Source organism: Eumetopias jubatus, unplaced genomic scaffold (assembly GCF_037043125.1).
Source record: "Eumetopias jubatus isolate StellerSeaLion01/CBP00866 unplaced genomic scaffold, mEumJub1_p1.0 scaffold_7, whole genome shotgun sequence".
NCBI classification, from domain to species: Eukaryota; Metazoa; Chordata; class Mammalia; order Carnivora; family Otariidae; genus Eumetopias; species Eumetopias jubatus.
This window is the reverse complement of record NW_028274813.1, coordinates 12,279,068-12,297,660: the sequence shown is the minus strand read 5'-3', so window position 1 is coordinate 12,297,660 and position 18,593 is coordinate 12,279,068. Positions and strand designations below refer to the sequence as shown.

General features: G+C 48.1%; 1 protein-coding gene across 2 annotated transcripts in view; it reads right to left on the bottom strand.

Annotated features, from left to right (window-relative positions):
* FBLN5 (fibulin 5) overlaps positions 1-15,007 on the bottom strand; it is a 76,369-nt gene extending 61,362 nt beyond the window's left edge. The window contains exons 1-4 of one of the 2 annotated variants that reach the window (XM_028101227.2): positions 14,991-15,007; positions 10,676-10,730; positions 8,675-8,726; positions 5,139-5,393 (exon numbers count right to left, since the gene is read on the bottom strand). In XM_028101227.2, the coding sequence (XP_027957028.1) occupies positions 5,139-5,393; positions 8,675-8,726; positions 10,676-10,730; positions 14,991-15,007 (379 nt within the window). Of the gene's footprint in view, positions 1-5,138; positions 5,394-8,674; positions 8,727-10,675; positions 10,731-14,432; positions 14,489-14,990 lie in introns of those variants that run through there. The other variant, XM_028101215.1, reaches the window with a different exon arrangement.
* Between the last annotated feature and the right edge of the window lie 3,586 nt (positions 15,008-18,593).

The window sequence follows — 18,593 nt, the reverse complement described above, 5'->3', positions numbered from 1 at the left end:
CGGTAAGCTCTGCAGAGAGCCCCATGGCCATGCCCAGACACCCTGCCTCCTCAGTGCCCAGGCCATAGCCTGGCACCAGCAGGTGCTCTGTTACCATTGGTTACATTCAACATTAGGTGAATAAAAACTGGCTGGCTTTCAGGAACAATAACTCAAGAGAAAGCCTCAGGCTAGCACCATCCATCTTCCAGAAAGATCCATATGTGTGGCTACCTGACTACTCAAGCGCTTTGATCAATGACAAATCCCCGGGCCAGAAAAGAGAATAAAGGCATTGCTCATAATTTCACAAATGACCAGAAGAGCCCCTGAAGTCCCTGGGCTCTAGTAAAAGACTGCTTGCTCAACTGCAGAACACTCCGTGAGCATCTGTCACCAGTGGAGTCCGTAAATTTGCCACTAAGCCAAGTTGATCGGCAAAGCCAGAACTAAGAATGTCTGCCCAGAGAGGTGACAAGGTGAACTCCAAAGGGGATAAACACACATAAATAAGTGACATCCACATTCACGGACCTTGGCCGAAGGTACTGTTCTCAGAAGCAGTGTTCTATGGTAGGAAGGTTCCTGAGTGGGGGTTCAAACCATGGGTGCTCCAGCCCCTCAGCTCAACTCCCCTCTTCCTGAGCCTTCAGCACCCACACTGTAAACCCCACAGCATCCTGCCTCTTCAAAGTCTTTTGGCCAGCTCAGACCTCTTGATATGTGCTTGATTTTACCTTTTGTCTGCATCTTGGCTGCATCCAGGTAGGTAAGACTTCCCTGGAGCAGCCCTTTCCTCCTTGAAGACTAACCATGTCCATCTGGCCCTCCAACGCCAGAGAAGCTGGCCACCGATCTCCCAAGGGCCCAGGATCTGGTGGACACATCCTAACCAGCCCTGAGTCCCACACAAGCCAAGATGCCAGTTTTCTTGACGACACAAAACTTTCTTGACTCACGGGCTGCAACTCTTGGGTCACTGTTCACTCCGTAAGTGTCCCGGGTGACCCCGATTTACATCTAGGGGTTGGGGGACTCAAACCTGAGGCCAAATTTTGTTCCAGAAGGAGGAGGGTCTAGTTGCCTCCAAAGCAGAGAAGTTGAGAAGGAAACTCAGGGATACCGGGAACCTGTGCACTGAGTCTGGCCCTGCCTGGCCTGCAGAGATGAGCCACAGTCTAATTTGGACACAAGGGAGGAAACTGCTTCTTTGAAACTGGGTATAAAACTCAGAAAAAGGAAGCCACGGTGAAAATATATGTCTTGTCTTGTCTTACAGTTCATGAGGAGAACACAGGGCAGAAAGAGTACAAAAGAGCAAGGGTGGCACCTATGAAGAAGTCTGCCAAAAAAAAATTAATTTGAATTGGATCAGGTCTCTGGATCTAACTATTACCAGTTTACAGAAGAACAGAAGGCATGAAGGAATATGCTAAATACCACCCCCAAAACGTGATCAGCAAAATCCCAAATATAAGGAATTCTACAGGACAAACAACTCTGCCTCGTCCACAAGTACATGGCAAGAGAAACAAAAAAGATTAAGAGACATTTAAGAGACTTGTCAACAAAAGGCAATTTTTAGACCTTATTTGGATCTGATTCTAACAAACCAATAAGAAAAAAAAAAGACATTTATGGCACGATCAGGGAAATTTGACCACCACCTCGATATTTAACGATAAATAGGAATTACTGTTGATTTCTGTAGGTTTGATAATGGTGTTGAGATTATTTTTTTTTTAAAGAATCTTTATCTCTTAAGAGATACATCCTGAAGTATTTAAGGATAAAGTTATATGATGCCTGAGATTTGCTTTAATTAATCCACTGGGGGAAGAGTAAAGACCCAGCAAGGCTGGGTCTGTGCTGATAACTATAGAAACTGAGTGATAAGTAGGTAGTGTTCATTACGTTCTCTGCTTTTGTCTAGGTTCAGAATTTTACAGGACAAAAATTTTAATTACCAAAAAAAAAAAAAAAAAAGGGCAAGAGAAGACCCTCGTGTTTAATCAGGGCTCCAACACAGACTCTCTCAGAGGCTTTGAACAAGACTTAAACTTGCCGAGCCTCATCCAGAGCCTGAATGGGTGCAAATCCTGGCTCATCCGCAATCGCTTCGGCTGGATTTCCTAATCTCTTCAAATGGCACCAGGACCTTAGGACAAGTATAACAGGAACAACGACAGTCCTACCACTCAGGGTGTCAGGAGGACTAAATGTGTTAATTCCCATGTAAATATCCCAGCACCCGGCAAAGGGGAAGCGCTTTGCTCTTATTACCACTGCTGTCATCACTCTTGTTCATTAGTTTCATCTTGATGGGGAGGAGGAAAAGGCTCCTTTGTCCCTCCTAGGACACCCAAATTTCAGAAATGTTTCCCAGTTCTTCCCAATCACACACCGCTGGTTCCCCGCTTCCTCAAGCTCAGACCAGCATTCTCCTCCCCCAGGTGGTGAGAACCCCGTGCTCACCTCCGCCTCCTTTGTTAGCAATGCCCCCTCCTGGTGCCTTCCCCCCCTTCGGCCATCTCTGCGCCTAGCTTCCCTCTGCCTGTTCTCAAGCCCACCTCTCGCATCCTTGTTTCTGGAGGGAAGCAGACTCCCTTCCTGGTCCCTTCTCCAGCCCCTCCCCTGTGACGCCACCTCTTACAATGCCCAGAAGGACCTCTGTACATCAGGAAACCATGGGGTGCAGGGAAGGGAAGTTAGAAAGGACTCAGGACTTATGAATGCATAATGCTGAACTTTTTGGAAATGGATGGGCCCGGTGCCAGGCCTCACTAGGGTTCCTTGATTCTATTCTTCTTACAAAAGGGCCATTATGAAGGCTCCGCATCTCCCGTGTGACAGGTTTGGAGCCGTAAAATTGCACGACGTCATGGGGACCAGGAGATGAATAGGTTTCCCAGCCCCATCCTTCTTCTCAAGGGCCCTGGGATCCTGGAAAGGAGTCTGTGGGAGGGAGGGGGCCACTGCAGGGAGCTGTGCAGCAGCTCCCAGCTGTTCCTCAAAGGGGCCTGTGGGATCACCCCAGACACCAGGCAGAGCACCCTGAGGCTCCCTCCGAAATCCTGGAGTACCCCGATGGGTTATCACACCCTCTTCCTCACTTCCGGTCTTGCACTCAGCGTATCCAGCCCCACAGGACATCCTGGAAGAGGAGCTCCACCCCAATCTTTCCTTTTTTTTTTTTTTTTTTAAAGATTATTTATTTATTTGAGAGAGAGAGATTGAGAGCATGGGCGGGGAGGAGGGGCAGAGGAGAGGGAGAAGCAGGCTCCCCACTGAGCAAGGAGCCCGATGTGGGCCTCGATCCCAGGACCCAGGGATCATGACTTGAGCTGAAGGCAGATACTTAACCAACTGAGCCACCCAGGCGTCCCCCAATCTCTCCTTCTCTTCTCCTCTTCTTTCTTTTGGGGATCATTTTTTTTCTACCAGACCAGAGAGGTCATGTGGCCGAGTTAGGAAAGTAGATACTGGTAGTCAGTCCAGTGGCCTCCCACCCTAACCTCTGTCATCGCTAACTTGTTGGGAGTCCATGCTCCCTTCCCTAGAAGATGAAGAAGCAGAAGTTCAATTGGTAAAGTCCCTTCCAGTTACGGCGGTCCTGCTGTGTATTTTAAGGAAGTACGCTACCTCCTTCTCCACCAAACCGCATCCATGGCTTGACTGGGCCCCACACTCTTTGCCTCTGCCCACTCATCTATATTCAGAGCGACCATCAACCAACTCTCCCCTCCCTCCCCACCCCTCCTTCTCCCTCTCTCTCTTCCTCCTTCCCTCCCCCACCCCTCTCCCACACATACACACCCCATGTCCCTTGTGACCACTAAGAATAAAGAAGTTTGGGTCCAGGTGCATCCAATTTCCCCTTGCAGCTCTGAAGGACACTTGTTTGCATACTATTTCCATGTATCCAGATGGAAATGCACACTCATTTGCATTGGTATATAGAAGACATTATGAAATAACCAACCCAAGCCTCTCTAACAGCTCAATACTTCAGAGCCCTGAAATGGGACCAACAAAGATCTCACCAGGTACACCAGTGGTCTCCAGAACTTTTGAGGTATGGGAAGGAAGTGTCAGAAGTTCAAAGCACATTTATTTTTATAACATCTTCTAAAATGTTCTAGCTTTGAATGTACGTGTTACACTCCTCAAACCGTATTACTATAACAGAGTATGTATGTAATTTATAAATGTGTATATCATGGGCGCCAGGCTCAAAAAGATCTCGGATATGAGGTACATGATCAAAAAAGTCTGGAGCCATCATCACTCTAGACCATCTGCCAAAGCTGGAAACAGTCACAAAGGGTTTTGGTCCAACCATCAAAGCAACTAAGGAAGGATCCCAGGTAAGCCTCTGCCAAGGCCACACTGGCCAACAGACACCAAAGCTCACTAGGGCACCGGTCAAACCACTTGCCAACCCCTTTGGGGCCTCATGCCATGTGGGGTCTCCTTCCTCCCAGAGGTCTACTCTTGCTGTGAGTTCCCATCAGTGAGGCTCATTTTAGCCAAAAGAACATTGGCACCCACCCAAGGAACCCACTCTCTTTCCAGAACCGTTGGCCATGGCCTTCAAGACTTCTTTTTATTTCAAGAATATCCATTCCATTCAAGGGTGAGAAGTGTTGAAGAGAAAGTGCTGGTCCTTTCTAGATCTTCTCTCTGGGATTCACTAAGTTAAACCAGATGCATTTATTATTGAACGGAAAAAATATAAGCTCAGTCTTTAAATAGATAGATGATAGAAAGACAGACAGATGAAAATAAAGAAAAAACAAATCGGCTTTCTGGGGGTGCCTGAATGGCTCAGTCGGTTAAGCATCTGCCTTCGGCTCAGGTCATGATCCCAGGGTCCTGGGATGGAGCCCCGCATCGGGCTCCCTGCTCCGCGGGAAGCCTGCTTCTCCCTCTCCCACTCCCCCTGCTTTCTGAGATTCCCCGAATCGGCTTTCTGGATGAGAACCATGATGTGACAGCAATCTAAGCTACTCTTGGGTGGGAGGGTTCCCGGGGACACAGGCCGCTAAGCGGGAAGGAACTCTGTAGAAAGTAAGTCGTTGCTTCACAGGTTAGGACTTCATCATTGCCGGATTAAGACTTCCCCAGAGCGCAGAAGCCTGAGACTCTGGGCTACTCACCCACACACTGGTTGCTTTCATCCATCTGATATCCAAAGCGGCAGATGAGAGGCCTCGAAATTGTGGGGTAGTTTGGAGCTGAGAGCGGTGGGGCCGCTGCAGGATACGGACTTGAGTAGGGGTTCGAGTAGGGGTTCGAGTAAGGCCCTCGGTACACTGGGTTTGTTCGGGGGATGCATAAATACCCGCCGTTTTGGTTAACACACATCATGTCTCCTCGGCAGGCCTCAGGGATGGTCCGGCATTCATCAATATCTGGAAACGCCACAGAAAAGATGAGGGTTAGCGGCTCCCTGGCCATGCCGTGCATGGTGCCTACTTCAGCCAAGGATCCCAAAGCAGTCTACCAACATCTGCTCCCAAACACGGAGGGCAGTCCCTGGCTCATCACTGCAGCGACGCTCAAACGTTGGCTAAACTGAATCACATTGACCAGCGTTGCCCAAACATCAGCCATCAGAGACCACATCACAATTCGAGTCATAGCCACAAACCCTGTATTATCACCCACATGTGAAACCCAAGTAAACACTGCCAATCAACATAAATAGAAAGTAACAGTAAAAATGAATGTTTAAATACTAAAAGGGAGCATGTATCTGTGAGTGTACCATCTAAAAACATCCCAGGTGCTCCCATGTACCTTTATGACACTCGGGAAACCCTGGGATGGACCTCATAATTATTCCCACTTCTACTCCAAATAACAGCTGGGCAGGGGAGAGAAAGAGTCCCTTGCATCGGGGCGCCTGGGTGGCTCAGTTGGTTAAGCGACTGCCTTCGGCTCAGCTCATGATCCTGGAGTCCCGGGATCGAGTCCCGCATCAGGCTCCCTGCTCAGCAGGGAGTCTGCTTCTCCCTCTGACCCTCTTCCCTCTCATGCTCTCTATCTCTCATTCTCTCTCTCTCAAATAAATAAATAAAATCTTAAAAAAAAAAAAAAAAAAAAGAGTCCCTTGCATCAAGAAGACAAGGCTTGGCTGAGAGCTAGTTACTTGTGAAGACAGTGGAGGCTTACTGGCGAGTCAGCTCACACGGTGCCAGCCAACAGGACCGTGTCCAGCCAGGCTGGTGTTCTGCTTGTTGGGCCTGGAGCGGGGGAGGTAGGTTCCCTAGAAAATCGGCCTTGCAAGGAGTGGGGCAGGGGACGCCTGGACTCTGGCTCCAGCACGAGCAGCCCACTGCCTGAGCCCACACACTGGGCCCTCTCACCAGCCTTGGGGTTGCTCCACGGGGAACGGCAGGCAGGGGGAGACATGCTCACCCCAGCCAGCTCATCCAAGACACGTGCACCAACTCCCAGCTCAGGAAAGGGAAATGTTGAGGCTCAGGTGCCCCGTTCTCTAGCGGTAAGCCTGAGAGCCTCCGGAAGTCTGGTGGGACAGAACACAATGGTTGTCACCCTCTCATCTCCTGGCCCATACTCGTCCCCCAGCACTTCAAATCCAAGTGCCAGCCTAGACTGTCCAGGGCAGGGTTTTGTTCCTTAGCACTCGTCACTTTTGGGAACCATCTCTCCCCCTCTGGTTCTTAGCTGATATGAGCTCTGGGAAGATAAATGATCTGGCTTCGATCAAATATAATCAAAAAGCTAAATACATCCCCGAGGTGGGAACAAGTGGGGCTGACTTACTAGCTTTTTTTTATATGCTGTGCTCCATCCACAACGAACTACTCTATACTCTAAACGTCCTTTCCATCCCTGGTCTTTGGTTCTGTGGTTCCTTCCACCAGGAAGGCCATTCCTCAGGATTCTACTCATCCTTCAATGCCCCATTCAAATGTGGCCTCCATGAAGGCTTTCTTTATTGACACTCCGTCTAGGTCTACGTCTTCCACTAGATGACGTACTAGGAGAACAGCCCCCAGAGGTCAGTCCTGATCCTCGGAACCTGGGACTGCATCAGGTTACCTGGCAAAGGAGAATGAAGGGAATTAAAGCTGCTAACCAGGTGACCTTGAGATGGGCGTGTAGGAGATTACGTGGGTGGACCCAGTGTAATGACCTAAGTCCTTAAAAGCAGAAGAACTTGAAGAGGCAAGAAGGGCTGGTCAGAGAGATGTGACAATGGAAAAAGAAGAGATCCAGAGCCCATGAGGGACTTAACTCACAGTGGTGACTCTGAAGATGGGGGGGGGGGGTGTGGGGGGGGGACCATGAGGCAAGGAATGAGGAGGCCTCTAGAAACCAGGAAAGGCCCTCTACTGACAGCCAGCAAGGACTCGGGACCTTCAGTCCTGCCACCGCAGGAAATGGGATTCTGTGGGAACATAAATTGGTCCTGCCACTACAGAAAATGGTATGGAAGGTCGTCAAAAAATTACAAATAGAACTACCCTATGATCCAGCAATCGCAGTTCTGGGTATTTATCCAAAGGAAATGAAAACAGAATCTCAAAGAGATGTCTGCACTCCCGTGTTCACTGCAGCATCGTTCACAAGAGCCAAGGTGTGGAAACCACCTAAGTGTCCGTCAGCAGATGAATGGATAAAGACGTGTTTATATCAAGATACACACACACACACATACACACACAACGTTTGTACACACATACTCAATGGAATATTATTCATCCAAGAGAAAGAAGGAAATCCTGCCATTTCCAACACCGTGGATGGACATTATGCTAAATGAGATAAGTCACAGAAAAGCAAGTACCGTGTGATCTCCCTTATATGTGCAATCAAAAAAGCCAAACTCATAAACATCGTGAGTGAAATGGTGGTTGACAAGGGCTGGGGACTGGGAGAGGCTGGTGAAGGGCACAAACTTGCAGTTGTAAGTCAAATAAGTGCTGGGGAGCTCATGGGCCTCATGGTGAGGATAGTTAACAGCACTGTACTAGAGACTTGAAAATTGCTAAGAGAGTAGATCTTAAATGTTCTCACCGTAGGAAAAGAAATATAACTATGTGATGTGAGCGCGGTGTTAGCAAAGGCTCTGGTGAAGATCATACTGCGATATGTACGTGTATCAAATCAACAAGTTCGTGCACCTTAAACTCACACAAGGTTATGCATCAATCATATCTCAATTTTTCTAAAAAAGAAAGTGAATTCTGCCAATAACACCCATGAGCAAGGATTCTCCCCTAGAGCTTCCAGAAAGAAACAAAGCATTGCTGGCACCTTGATGTTAGCATGAGAAACCCCAATAGAGCTTCTGACCTACAAATAATTATAGATAATGACAGATAACTTCTAAGCTGAGCCGTGAGGTACATTTTTGTTGTTTAAACCACGAAGTGTGTGGCAATTTGTTACAGCGCCATCAGAAACTAATACAGACGGCGAGCCCCTTGGGGATATGGATCAATCCTTGCTCATTTTTGCCCCCTCATGGGGCTGGCCACAAAGCAAGTAATTGATAAACGGGCATTACTGACTTCAGACATTCTGTGGCACTGTTTTCTTCCATAATCCAGGCCAATACAGCTTTGATAATATCGAGCAGCAGCTGGGAAAGAAACAGCCCCACCATCGGTCTGTCACGGAAGGCCCCCCACCCAGTGCAGGATCCTCGGTGGCCTCGTACCTAAACACTGTCCTGACGAGCGGTCCAGATCGAAGCCGTTAGTACACTGTTGCTGCAGGGAAGGAGAGAGGAGAAAGAGGTAAGGTCGTGCTCCTTACTTTTATTTATTTATTTTTTTACTATAAAAGTATTGTAAGGACATCACAGAAAGTTCGGGAAAGTTCGGGAAAAGGAAAAAAAAAAAATCCGTAAGACCAAGATCTGTATTAGAAGGCCTATTTGCCCCCCTTCGTTTTAGTATTTTCTTATAATCATTTTACACTTAGCATTATGCCTTGAACTCCCCCCCCCCACACCATTGCTTCAAAACCCCCAATATCTGCAGATTTGGGGGCTGTTTCCTGCTCTGCTTATGAAGAGCAGGAATCATCACATCTGATCCACACAACGAGGCACATCCTGTGTTCATCTCTTTCTGGGAGTGGGTATGACTGCTTTCAAGGGCAATCACTCTCTTGCTCTGGGTGCTATTTGATTTCCCTTTCTCAGGGCCCCCTGTGAGTGCCCTGCCCCCTGTGAAGTCCCCTAACCCAACCCTCTCACCTGAAAAGCTACACAGCGATGCAGCCCGTTTTTTAAGAAAAGGAGTACTGGGGAAATCCCCCTATTTCCGTCTCCCCGAGACAATTACACAAAGATGCTTCCAGAAATAGACAGGTCTCAACAGTCTCTGAGGGTTGTGGTCTTCACGTGCAACCTGTGTTTACAACTTTATGGCCTTAGAAAAATGTCATGGGGGCCAAAAGTCCGTGGGCTTCTGGGGAAGACCCTGAAGATAGACATTCTATAGGAACAGGCAGAGAAGGAATGTATGACTTTGGGAACCCCATCCTTGGCCTTCTCTGCGCCTTCCAGGGTTTGGCTTCCCCACGCTGTGGGCTGGTTTTCGGAGAGGATGGATTCAGCCTGCATGCATGGGAGTGGGCTCAGGAGTCTTAGGGCCTTGGGGCAAAAGAAAGGGAGCAAATGAGCCAGAAGGCTGTTGTCATAAAGCTCGGGAAACTAGGAGACTGGAGTCCGGGCCTGGCTCACCAACTAAGCACCAGCGAGTGTTCTAGTCCACCAGCCTGCCTGGCTTCAGCTCCTCACTAGAGCCGCTAGTCACAGCTTCCTATGCTCACCTGTAAAATGGGGGTAACAGCGCTTAGTTCTGGGCAGCTGCAAGGACTGGATGTGTTCATGTATGTGGAGTGCCACCATGCAGTAAACAACAGGACTGGGACACTGTCCTCTCTGGGCCCAGATGTCACCATCTGTCACTGTGAGGCTGGATCAGAGGACTCCAAGGGCCTTCCAAGCTCTAAGTCTCTGTTACTCTTCCCAAGATCCTTTCTATCCCTAATAGCCTGAATCCATTTCGAAATTCTTACTATGAAGGGAAAAAATATTCCCCCACCTGCCTGTGGCCCCTTCACCCTGCTCCAAGGTGAGGCCTCATTCATTTGTGAGCCAGAGACAGAGAAGCCACTGTGAGTTTGCAGGAGGGATGTGCCCACAGTCGCAAAGGCTGACACAAATATGGCTTCATAAAGTCTGGGCGCTACAGGCCTCTCCCAGACCCCTGCCGGAGCCTGACTCCCCCACCCCCTGTGCACACTCCTGCCAGGGGGCTCGGCCCAGAGGTGGGACCCACCTCCTCCAGCCGGGGATGCGTGTCTGCGGGAGATACACAGACCCACGGGGGCTACATGTATGCAGGGCACAACCACCCAGAAGCCCTAGAGCACCTCTGACTTTCTAACATTTACCATAAATCAAGTCCCAAAAGACACAAAGGAGGCAGTGGATCCGATTCAAAGTCTTGCATTGGGAATGAGAACTCAAGTCTCAGCCCTGTCCCCAAGGCAGGGGTCAACTTCTCAGAGCCCAGCCTTCATCTGGGCGCACGGCAGGGCTCAGCTTCGGTGAGCTGTAAATCCTGGGATTCTAAAACGCAAGACTGGACCCCCTCACCCTGATTTTTAACACACTTCTAGGTAAGAAACAAAATTAAAATCCTACCTGTGCATTCCCAGGACTCGGAAGACAGAGGGCCAGAATGGTAACAGTGAGGATCCTGCAGGGAGCAAGAAGTCGAGATATAAATGCCCAAGGTACCTCCAGAATCCAGGGCTGGGGACAGAGATCGCGGGCTGCCCACGTACTTACAATGGGGACTCCACTTTGTGTATATAATTGGGGGGCTGGGGTGCTCCCGAGGTCAAAGCAGACTCCAGATACCCCCAAACATCCCAAACAAAACCATGTCTCTTCTACTGGTTTTATATGTTGGGATAGTGTGTTAGATGACATTTTTTTTTTTAATAAAAGGTCTTTGCTACTTCAAAGACAAAATCTAAAACCCACCACTGTGGCGTGACCAACGTATGCACCAGCTGCTTTGTCTTTACTTCTCGCAAAGTTTGGAATGTCTTTATTCCGAAAGGGTAACAGAGTGAATGAGAACACACAGCCTCCTCAAAAGATGAAAGGAAAGTGCCAACGTGCAGCATTTGAGTTCTATGGAAGAGAAGTGTCTCGGGAACGTCTCCTAATCCCAGAGCACGCTTCACAGAGGCCCCAGTGGCAAAGAGGGGCCGGCGGACCTGGGCAGCAGGGAGAAGAATGGATGCAGAGGGAGACCTTAGGAGGAGGAGTCCAGAAACCGTGGGTCGGGCTGGCTCTCCATTCACAAGCCACCGAACTTCTCTGAGCCTGAGACTTCCACTCTTCCTCCCCCACAAGCTTCTATCCAATAAAACCGTGGTTGCCAATAGGCTTTAAAAATACAGTGTAGACAGCACCTCACACCCATCAGGACAGCTATAATCAGAACAGCAGAAAACAACAAGTGTTAGCAAGGATGCGGAGAGATTGGAGCCCTTGTGCAGGGCTGGTGGGGAGGTCCAACAGGGCAGATGGGTGCCGGCACCCCAGAACATTAAAACTGGATTTACCATATGATCCAGCAACTCCACTCCTGGGGAGATACCCAGAAGAAGTGAAAGTAGGGATGTAAAGAGATATCTGTACACCCCTGTTTATAGCAGCATTATTATTCACAATAGCCCAAAGCTGAAAGCAGCCCAAGGGTCCATCAGCAGGTGAATGGATAAACCAAGTGTGGATCAGAATATTATTCGGCCTTAGCAAGGAAGGAAATTCTGGCGTAAGCTACCCCGTGGATGAACCTGGAGAACGTGATGCTAAGTGAATTAAACCAGTCACAAAAGGACAAATACTGTAGGAGTCCATTTATATGAGAGACGCAGAACAGTTAAAATCCTAGAGACAAAGGGTAGGATGGTGGGTGCCAGGGGCGGAGGGGAAGGAATAGGGAGTCAGTGTTTCACGAGCACAGAGTTTCAGTTTTGCGAGATGAGAAGAGTTCTAGAGATTGACTGCACAACAACATGAAATGTACTTAACGCTACTGAACTCTACACTTAAAAATGATTATGATGGTTTAGGGGCGCCTGGGGGGCTCAGTCGGTTGAGCATCTGCCTTCAGCTCAAGTCATGATCCCGGGGTCCTGGGATCGAGTCCCGCATCGGGCTCCCTGCTCCGCGGGGAGTCTGCTTCTCCCTCCGCTTCTGCCCCTCCCCCCTGCTCATGCTCTTTCTCTCATTCTCTCTCAAATAAATTAAATCTTAAAATAAAGATTTAATTAAAAATTTTTAAAAATGAGGGCGCCTGGGTGGCTCAGTTGGTTAAGCAACTGCCTTCGGCTCAGGTCATGATCCTGGAGTCCCTGGATCGAGCCCCGCATCGAGCTCCCTGCCCAGCAGGGAGTCTGCTTCTCCCTCTGACCCTCCCCCCTCTCATGTGCTTTCTCTCTCTCTCAAATAAATAAATAAAATCTTTAAAAAAAAATTTTTTTAACGATTATAATGGTTTAGGGGGTCCCTGGGTGGCTCAGTTGGTTAAGCGTCTGACTCTTAGCTTCAGCTCAGGTCATGATCCCAGGGTTGTGGGATTGAGCCTCGAGCTGGACTCCGTGCTCAGTGGGGAGTCTGCTTGAGAGTCTCTCTCTCCCTCTCCCTTTGCCCCTCCCCCTGCTCGCTCTCTCACTCTCTCTCTAAAATAAATAAATAGGGCGCCTGGGTGGCTCAGTTGGTTAAGTGACTGCCTTCGGCTCAGGTCATGATCCCAGGGTTCTGGGATCGAGCCCCGCATAGGGCTCCCTGCTCAGCGGAAAGCCTGCTTCTCCCTCTTCCACTCCCCCTGCTTGTGTTCCCTCTCTTGCTGTCTCTCTCTCTCTGTCAATTAAATAAATAAAATCTTTAAAATAAATAAATAAATCTTTTAAAAATTATTACCATGGTTTAAAAAATATCTATGTAAATGAAGAGCTATTTAGCGCTATTATTGTTCAGTTCAGTAGTGATTTATCCGAGCAACTACTACTTGCAAGCATGGGCCCTAGACAGAAGAGCAACAAAACTATGACCCAGTCGCTGCCCTGGGGAGCTGGCTCGAGAACCACCTGAACTGATAACGTCGATATGCACTGGTAAGGGCACTAAGAGAAATACCCAGTGAGAGCCACGAGAGCCGAGCTGGAGGCAGGTACAGGAAGGTCAGAGACGACTTCCCAGAGGAGGTGATCTTGAAGACCTGCTACTATCAATATACACCTCCACTTTATAATCCCTCCCTTCATAAAAAGAATGTTCGATAGATGACAAAGCTGACTCAATCCAGGACACAAGGCTCATCTGAATTAGCAACCCTGGGTAGTCGGAGGGCCCTGGAATTGAGCTGACATCCTCCAGGGAGAACAGAACCGTGACGCTGTGCTAGAAGACACAGGCCCACTTCCTTCATCTAGTCCCCGATCAAAAGAATAAAGACCCTGAGAGTCCACACATTTTCATTTCATCTGAGTGCCAGTGTGAGCCAGGTTCTAGAACGCCAGAGACAGCTCTGACCTTATAAAGGGCAGAGCCAAATCCCAGGGCTTTTTGATATTTGCGATGGCTAGATTTATATCTGGAAGGAATGGAAGAACAATAACAAATTTATTTTCCAAGCTGTATATTATGAATTTCAATGTTTTCCTGTTTCTTCACATGAAGTTTCCTTTCGCTTGGTTATAAAACCCTGTCTCGTTTATGTTGGAGACAGAACAGCCTGACTGAATGCAGTGGGCTCCAAGAGCTAGTGGAAAAGGCATGCTAACCCCATTTCTCCCCCGACTCCCCTACTCCCAGTTCCCTTTGGCTGGAGGGCAGCCCTGGGACAGGTCTCCTCGGAAAGGTCCAGCCTGAAGCCCGGCCTCCTGGAAGAACCACAGCTGAGTCCTGGGGACCAAGTAAGTTTCAGGCCGATGGATCGGGAGGGTTTTCCGAAAGTGAAGGAACCCACGCCCTGCTGCTCTCTCATAGTCTCCCGAACAGTTACACCTTGTCATGAAGAACTCCAGAAAACTCTAAAAATAAAGGAACTATAGAAATTCTAGGGGAGACTTGGATGCTCATAACTGGTCCCTGGAACTTTCAAAAACAGGTGGGTCCACCCATTTTGTGCACCAGCCTACAGTGTAAGGAAAGCCAGAGGGGCCAGCTGAGTCTCAGGGCTATCTGTCAGAGAAGTGCCGGTCCCCAGTACAGGACCACCCTTGCCCCGCCGACACACAGTTCATCTGTCTAAAGCAGCTACATTTTTAAGAGTTCACTAAAGACCGTGCAGATATAATCTGGATAAAGTTCTTCAAGGTTTAAGGATTCCTTGACTGAAATTGCAATTTCCTTAAAGAATAGCAAAACGTTTGCTTACATGTATTTCTGTCTGTAGTCCCCACTTTTCATTGGCTTGAAACTTCTGGGTCGCATGCCCTTTGTGAATCCCACACAGACATAGAGCAAATCCAATTTCAGGATGTTCGGCTAGCCCGTCCGCTTGTCCAACAGCCAATGCAGCAAAATGATTGCTAATGAACTAGTAACTGGTCTCCCAGCTTTAGAAATACATATATATATATGTATATATATATACATATATATATATATACACACTCTAAAACGACACACAAATTTGCTGCCCTTTCAGAAAAGAAAGAGTGAACATCAAGCTCTGAGGTTTTTGCAAACTTCTCTCAGATGCTGCCTTCTGAAGCCGTATTATAAAATACCCACTCCCAAAAGAAGGCTTCAAGATGGAAATTACAGAGGCGCAGCTTTTTGTAATTAACAGTATCATTGCATCACTAGCTAATGCCTTTTCCAATATCCTGACACAGCCTGAATCCCAGCCATAGCCATTTTCCACCCATCAGGTTTTTAGTAAGGTTTCCAGACCCTGGAGGAAAAAAGTCCTGAGCAGGGGGGAACCTACCTTTTTAATCCTGGCATGTCCAAGATGTGTGAGCAGGAGCAACAAAGGGGAAAAAGAAAAAGTTGGCTGCGCAGGACCTCGGAGCCGGCCCTGAACTTCGGCTCCCTCTGGGCCCTTGGGGCTCGCCCGTATTTTATTCCAGGGGGACGAGCCAGTCGTGGGGAGGACAAGGGGAGAGCCTGGGTCCTCCGAGCCACTGGAGAGCCCACAGAGAAAGCACCTGGTTTTGCTTAGCCCTTTTCAGTAATTCAGCATTAAACCAATTGGAGGAGGAATTTTAAAAATGAACACTTCATTTTCTAAGTATGTTAAACAATGCAAATGGGGCCTCAGTCTGGACACAGCTGGTTCAGATTACAGCGCTCACCAACTGGCTAGACTCCTCACAACAATCTTGGGGCGTCTGCCAGGACCCAGCGCTCGGCTGGGAGGAGAGCCGCGTCCCGCCGCCCCGCCGGAGCAGCCGCACTCGCGCTCCCCGCATCTCTACCGGAGGCGATTGGCGGGCAAGTGCAGGGGGGCGGGGGGCTGGGAGGTCCCGTTGACCCTTTACTTCCCACCCAGCGAGGACGGCGCTGCCCCGGGCGGCCGGGGCGGCCAGGCCGAGGCGGGGGAGGAGGATCCGGCACCCTAGCCCCTGGGAGGCTGGGGACGCCCGCGGAAGTCGTCGTCCCGGAGACGGACGACTTGAACTCAGGACAGACGCAGCGGCCGGGCCCCGAATCTGAGGGTGTACTGGGGAGCCAGACCCAGTAAAGCAGAGGCTTGGGGGAAGCCACGGGAGACTCACGGTTTTCTCGAAGAAGGGGTGGGGAGCACGAGGGGGTGGGGACGAGGAGGACGATGGAATCTGGCTGAGGCTGATTCTAGACATCAGCTTGTGCAATGCAAACCTTCCCGAGGCCACGCGCTCCGCCCGGCCCTCGTCCCCTGATTCTCGGGGGGGACACGTTCCTCCTTTAATGAAACGGTGGCCAGTCACAAATCCCCACGCAGTCCACCTTACCCGGACTCGGTGTCGTATTATAGATCTCAATAAAGCTGGAAAAAATTATAATTTTTTTAAAGTGTTCCTTGGCTCGAAAGGGATTTTAACAAGTGAAATGGTGATTTGAAAAGACAAAAAAGGACAGTCGGGGAAAGCAGAATGATGGATAAGAACCTAAAAGCATTATGTTCAGTGTTTCACGTTCATTGTATGGGGGGTGGGGCGGTTCGAATTATTTCTTTTTCTTCCTTTCTTTCTGTTTTTAAGCACCGGAAACTTTTCGTGAGATGAAGTTTTACCAAAGACACTATTCTAGAAAAGACCATCGTGGGATTGGCAGTAGTCCGAGCCTCTCCTTCCCCACCTGCATCTTCCCTTGGGCCCATCAACAAAACCCGACCTACAGCTGGAAAGGCCCTGATGAGGTCCTCTGTCCTCACCATAACTGTATGCCATAGGAATGAGATCTCTATTTTATTGGCGTGGGATTAAGAGAGGTTAGGTAATTCCCCGTGGTCACACAGCTATTCACTGACACAACTGAGACTCCAAAGTCTACATAGTTAGCCTTCTCAAAGGCCGTCTTTTTAGTAAGTAAATGAAATCCTACTCTAAAAATGCATATGGGGCGCCTGGCTGGCTCAGTCAGAAGAGCGTGCTACTCTTAAATACAGGATCATGAGTCGGAGCCCCGTGTTGGGTGTAGAGATTACTTAAATACAAATAGAATCGTTTAAAATTATAAAAATAAAAATGCATTCAACAAAAACGTCAGGATACTAATAGTTGTCAAAGCTGATGTCTACTATACTATTCTATTTACTTTGTATATGCTGAAAATTTCCCATAATAAAACATTTTTTTAAATACATTATATTTACAAGGTTGTTCACTGATCCCAATTGCCGAAGTTTATAAACAGTCTTAACATCCATCAGTTAGTTGGACACCAATAGGGTTAAACAAAGGAGGGACTTCCGAAACCGGACTGTTGTGCAACCAACAAAAAAACCTAGATACGTTAAGAGTACATCCTGGACGAGTCCTTTTACATAGAATTCTGAATGAGGTAGTGACTTCGAGGGGCACTTCTGGATGCTGATAACATTCGAATTAGTAATCTGGGTCCTGGTTACACAGAGGAGTGTCCACTTAGGATTCATGAAGTCTTATGTATGTTATACTTTATTATTTTTTCTAAAAAAGGACTGAACCAGCTCCTTGTGTGCTTAATATTGAAGGATTTCCAGCAGAGTCAAAACGGTAGAATATTGGTAATTTTATATAGCTCCATAGAATATATTAGTAAGTGTAAAAGCAAGTTGTAGAAGTGTGTAGCGCATGTCACCATTTGAGAAAAATATATATATACACAACTTCTTGCTTGTGTATATGAAGGATACATGAGAAACGGTTAGCATAGTTTGTCTCCTGGGAAGGAAATTGGGTAGGCAGCTGGGGAAGAGAAGTGAAAGGAAAATTTGCTCTTCACTGCTCACCTTTTGGTAAAATTTGAATTTTGTACCATGAGCATGTATTACCTATTCAAAATATGAGGTTACTTTAACTTAAACATATATTAGGGGCGCCTGAGTGGCTCAGTCCGTTAGGCGTCCGACTCTTGATCTCGGCTCAAGTCATGATCTCAGGGTCTTGAGATCCAGCCCCCCGTCAGGCTTCACATTGGACATGGAGTCTGCTTAAGATTCTCTCTCTCCTCTCCCTCTGCCCATCCCCCAACCTCTCTCTTTCTCTCTCTCTAAAAAAATAATAAAAATAGGGGCGCCTGGGTGGCTCAGTCGTTAAGCATCTGCCTTCGGCTCAGGTCATGATCCCAGGGTCCTGGGATCAAGCCCTGCATCGGGCTCCCTGCTCGGCGGGAAGCCTGCTTCTCCCTCTCCCACTCCCCCTGCTTGTGTTCCCTCTCTCGCTGTGTCTCTCTCTGTCAAATTAAAAAAAAAAAAAATCTAAAAAATAATAAAAATAAACATATATTCTATTTACATAGCGCTATTTGGGGAGTAAGAAGAGTTTTAAATGACTAGTCCACGGACCTCACTTATAGTATCAACCTTCTTGAAGGAAAAGGAGGGAGAGAAAATCAATATGCCTGTTTTCTACAAATTGAGCAAATTGAGGATCTTGAAAGCAAAACTGTCCAGGGACCCATCTTGGACCAGAGATTGTTTCCATTTTAAAACTCCAAGGTTGGGGCGCCTGGGTGGCTCCGTCAGTTAAGCATCTGCCTTCCTCTCAGGTCATGATCCTGGGGTCCTGGGATCAAATCCCACATCGGGGCTCCTTGCTCAACAAGGAGCCTGCTTCTCCCTCTGCCTGCTTCTGTCTCTCTCTCTCTCTCTCTCTCTCTCTCTCTCTCTGAAAAATAAATAAAATCTTTAAAAAAATAATAAAAATAAAAATAAAAAAATATAAAACTCCAAGGTTGGAAGAGGGGAGAGAGTTAGGCTTGCAATGAAAGACTTGGTCTTTGTCTTGGTTTTGCCACCTACCTGCTGGATGACCTTGGATGAAGCACTTAACCAATCTGCCTCTCGGTTTCCTCATCTTCAAAAAGGAGATAATATTTACCTCTCAGGGTTGTTGTGAGAATAAAA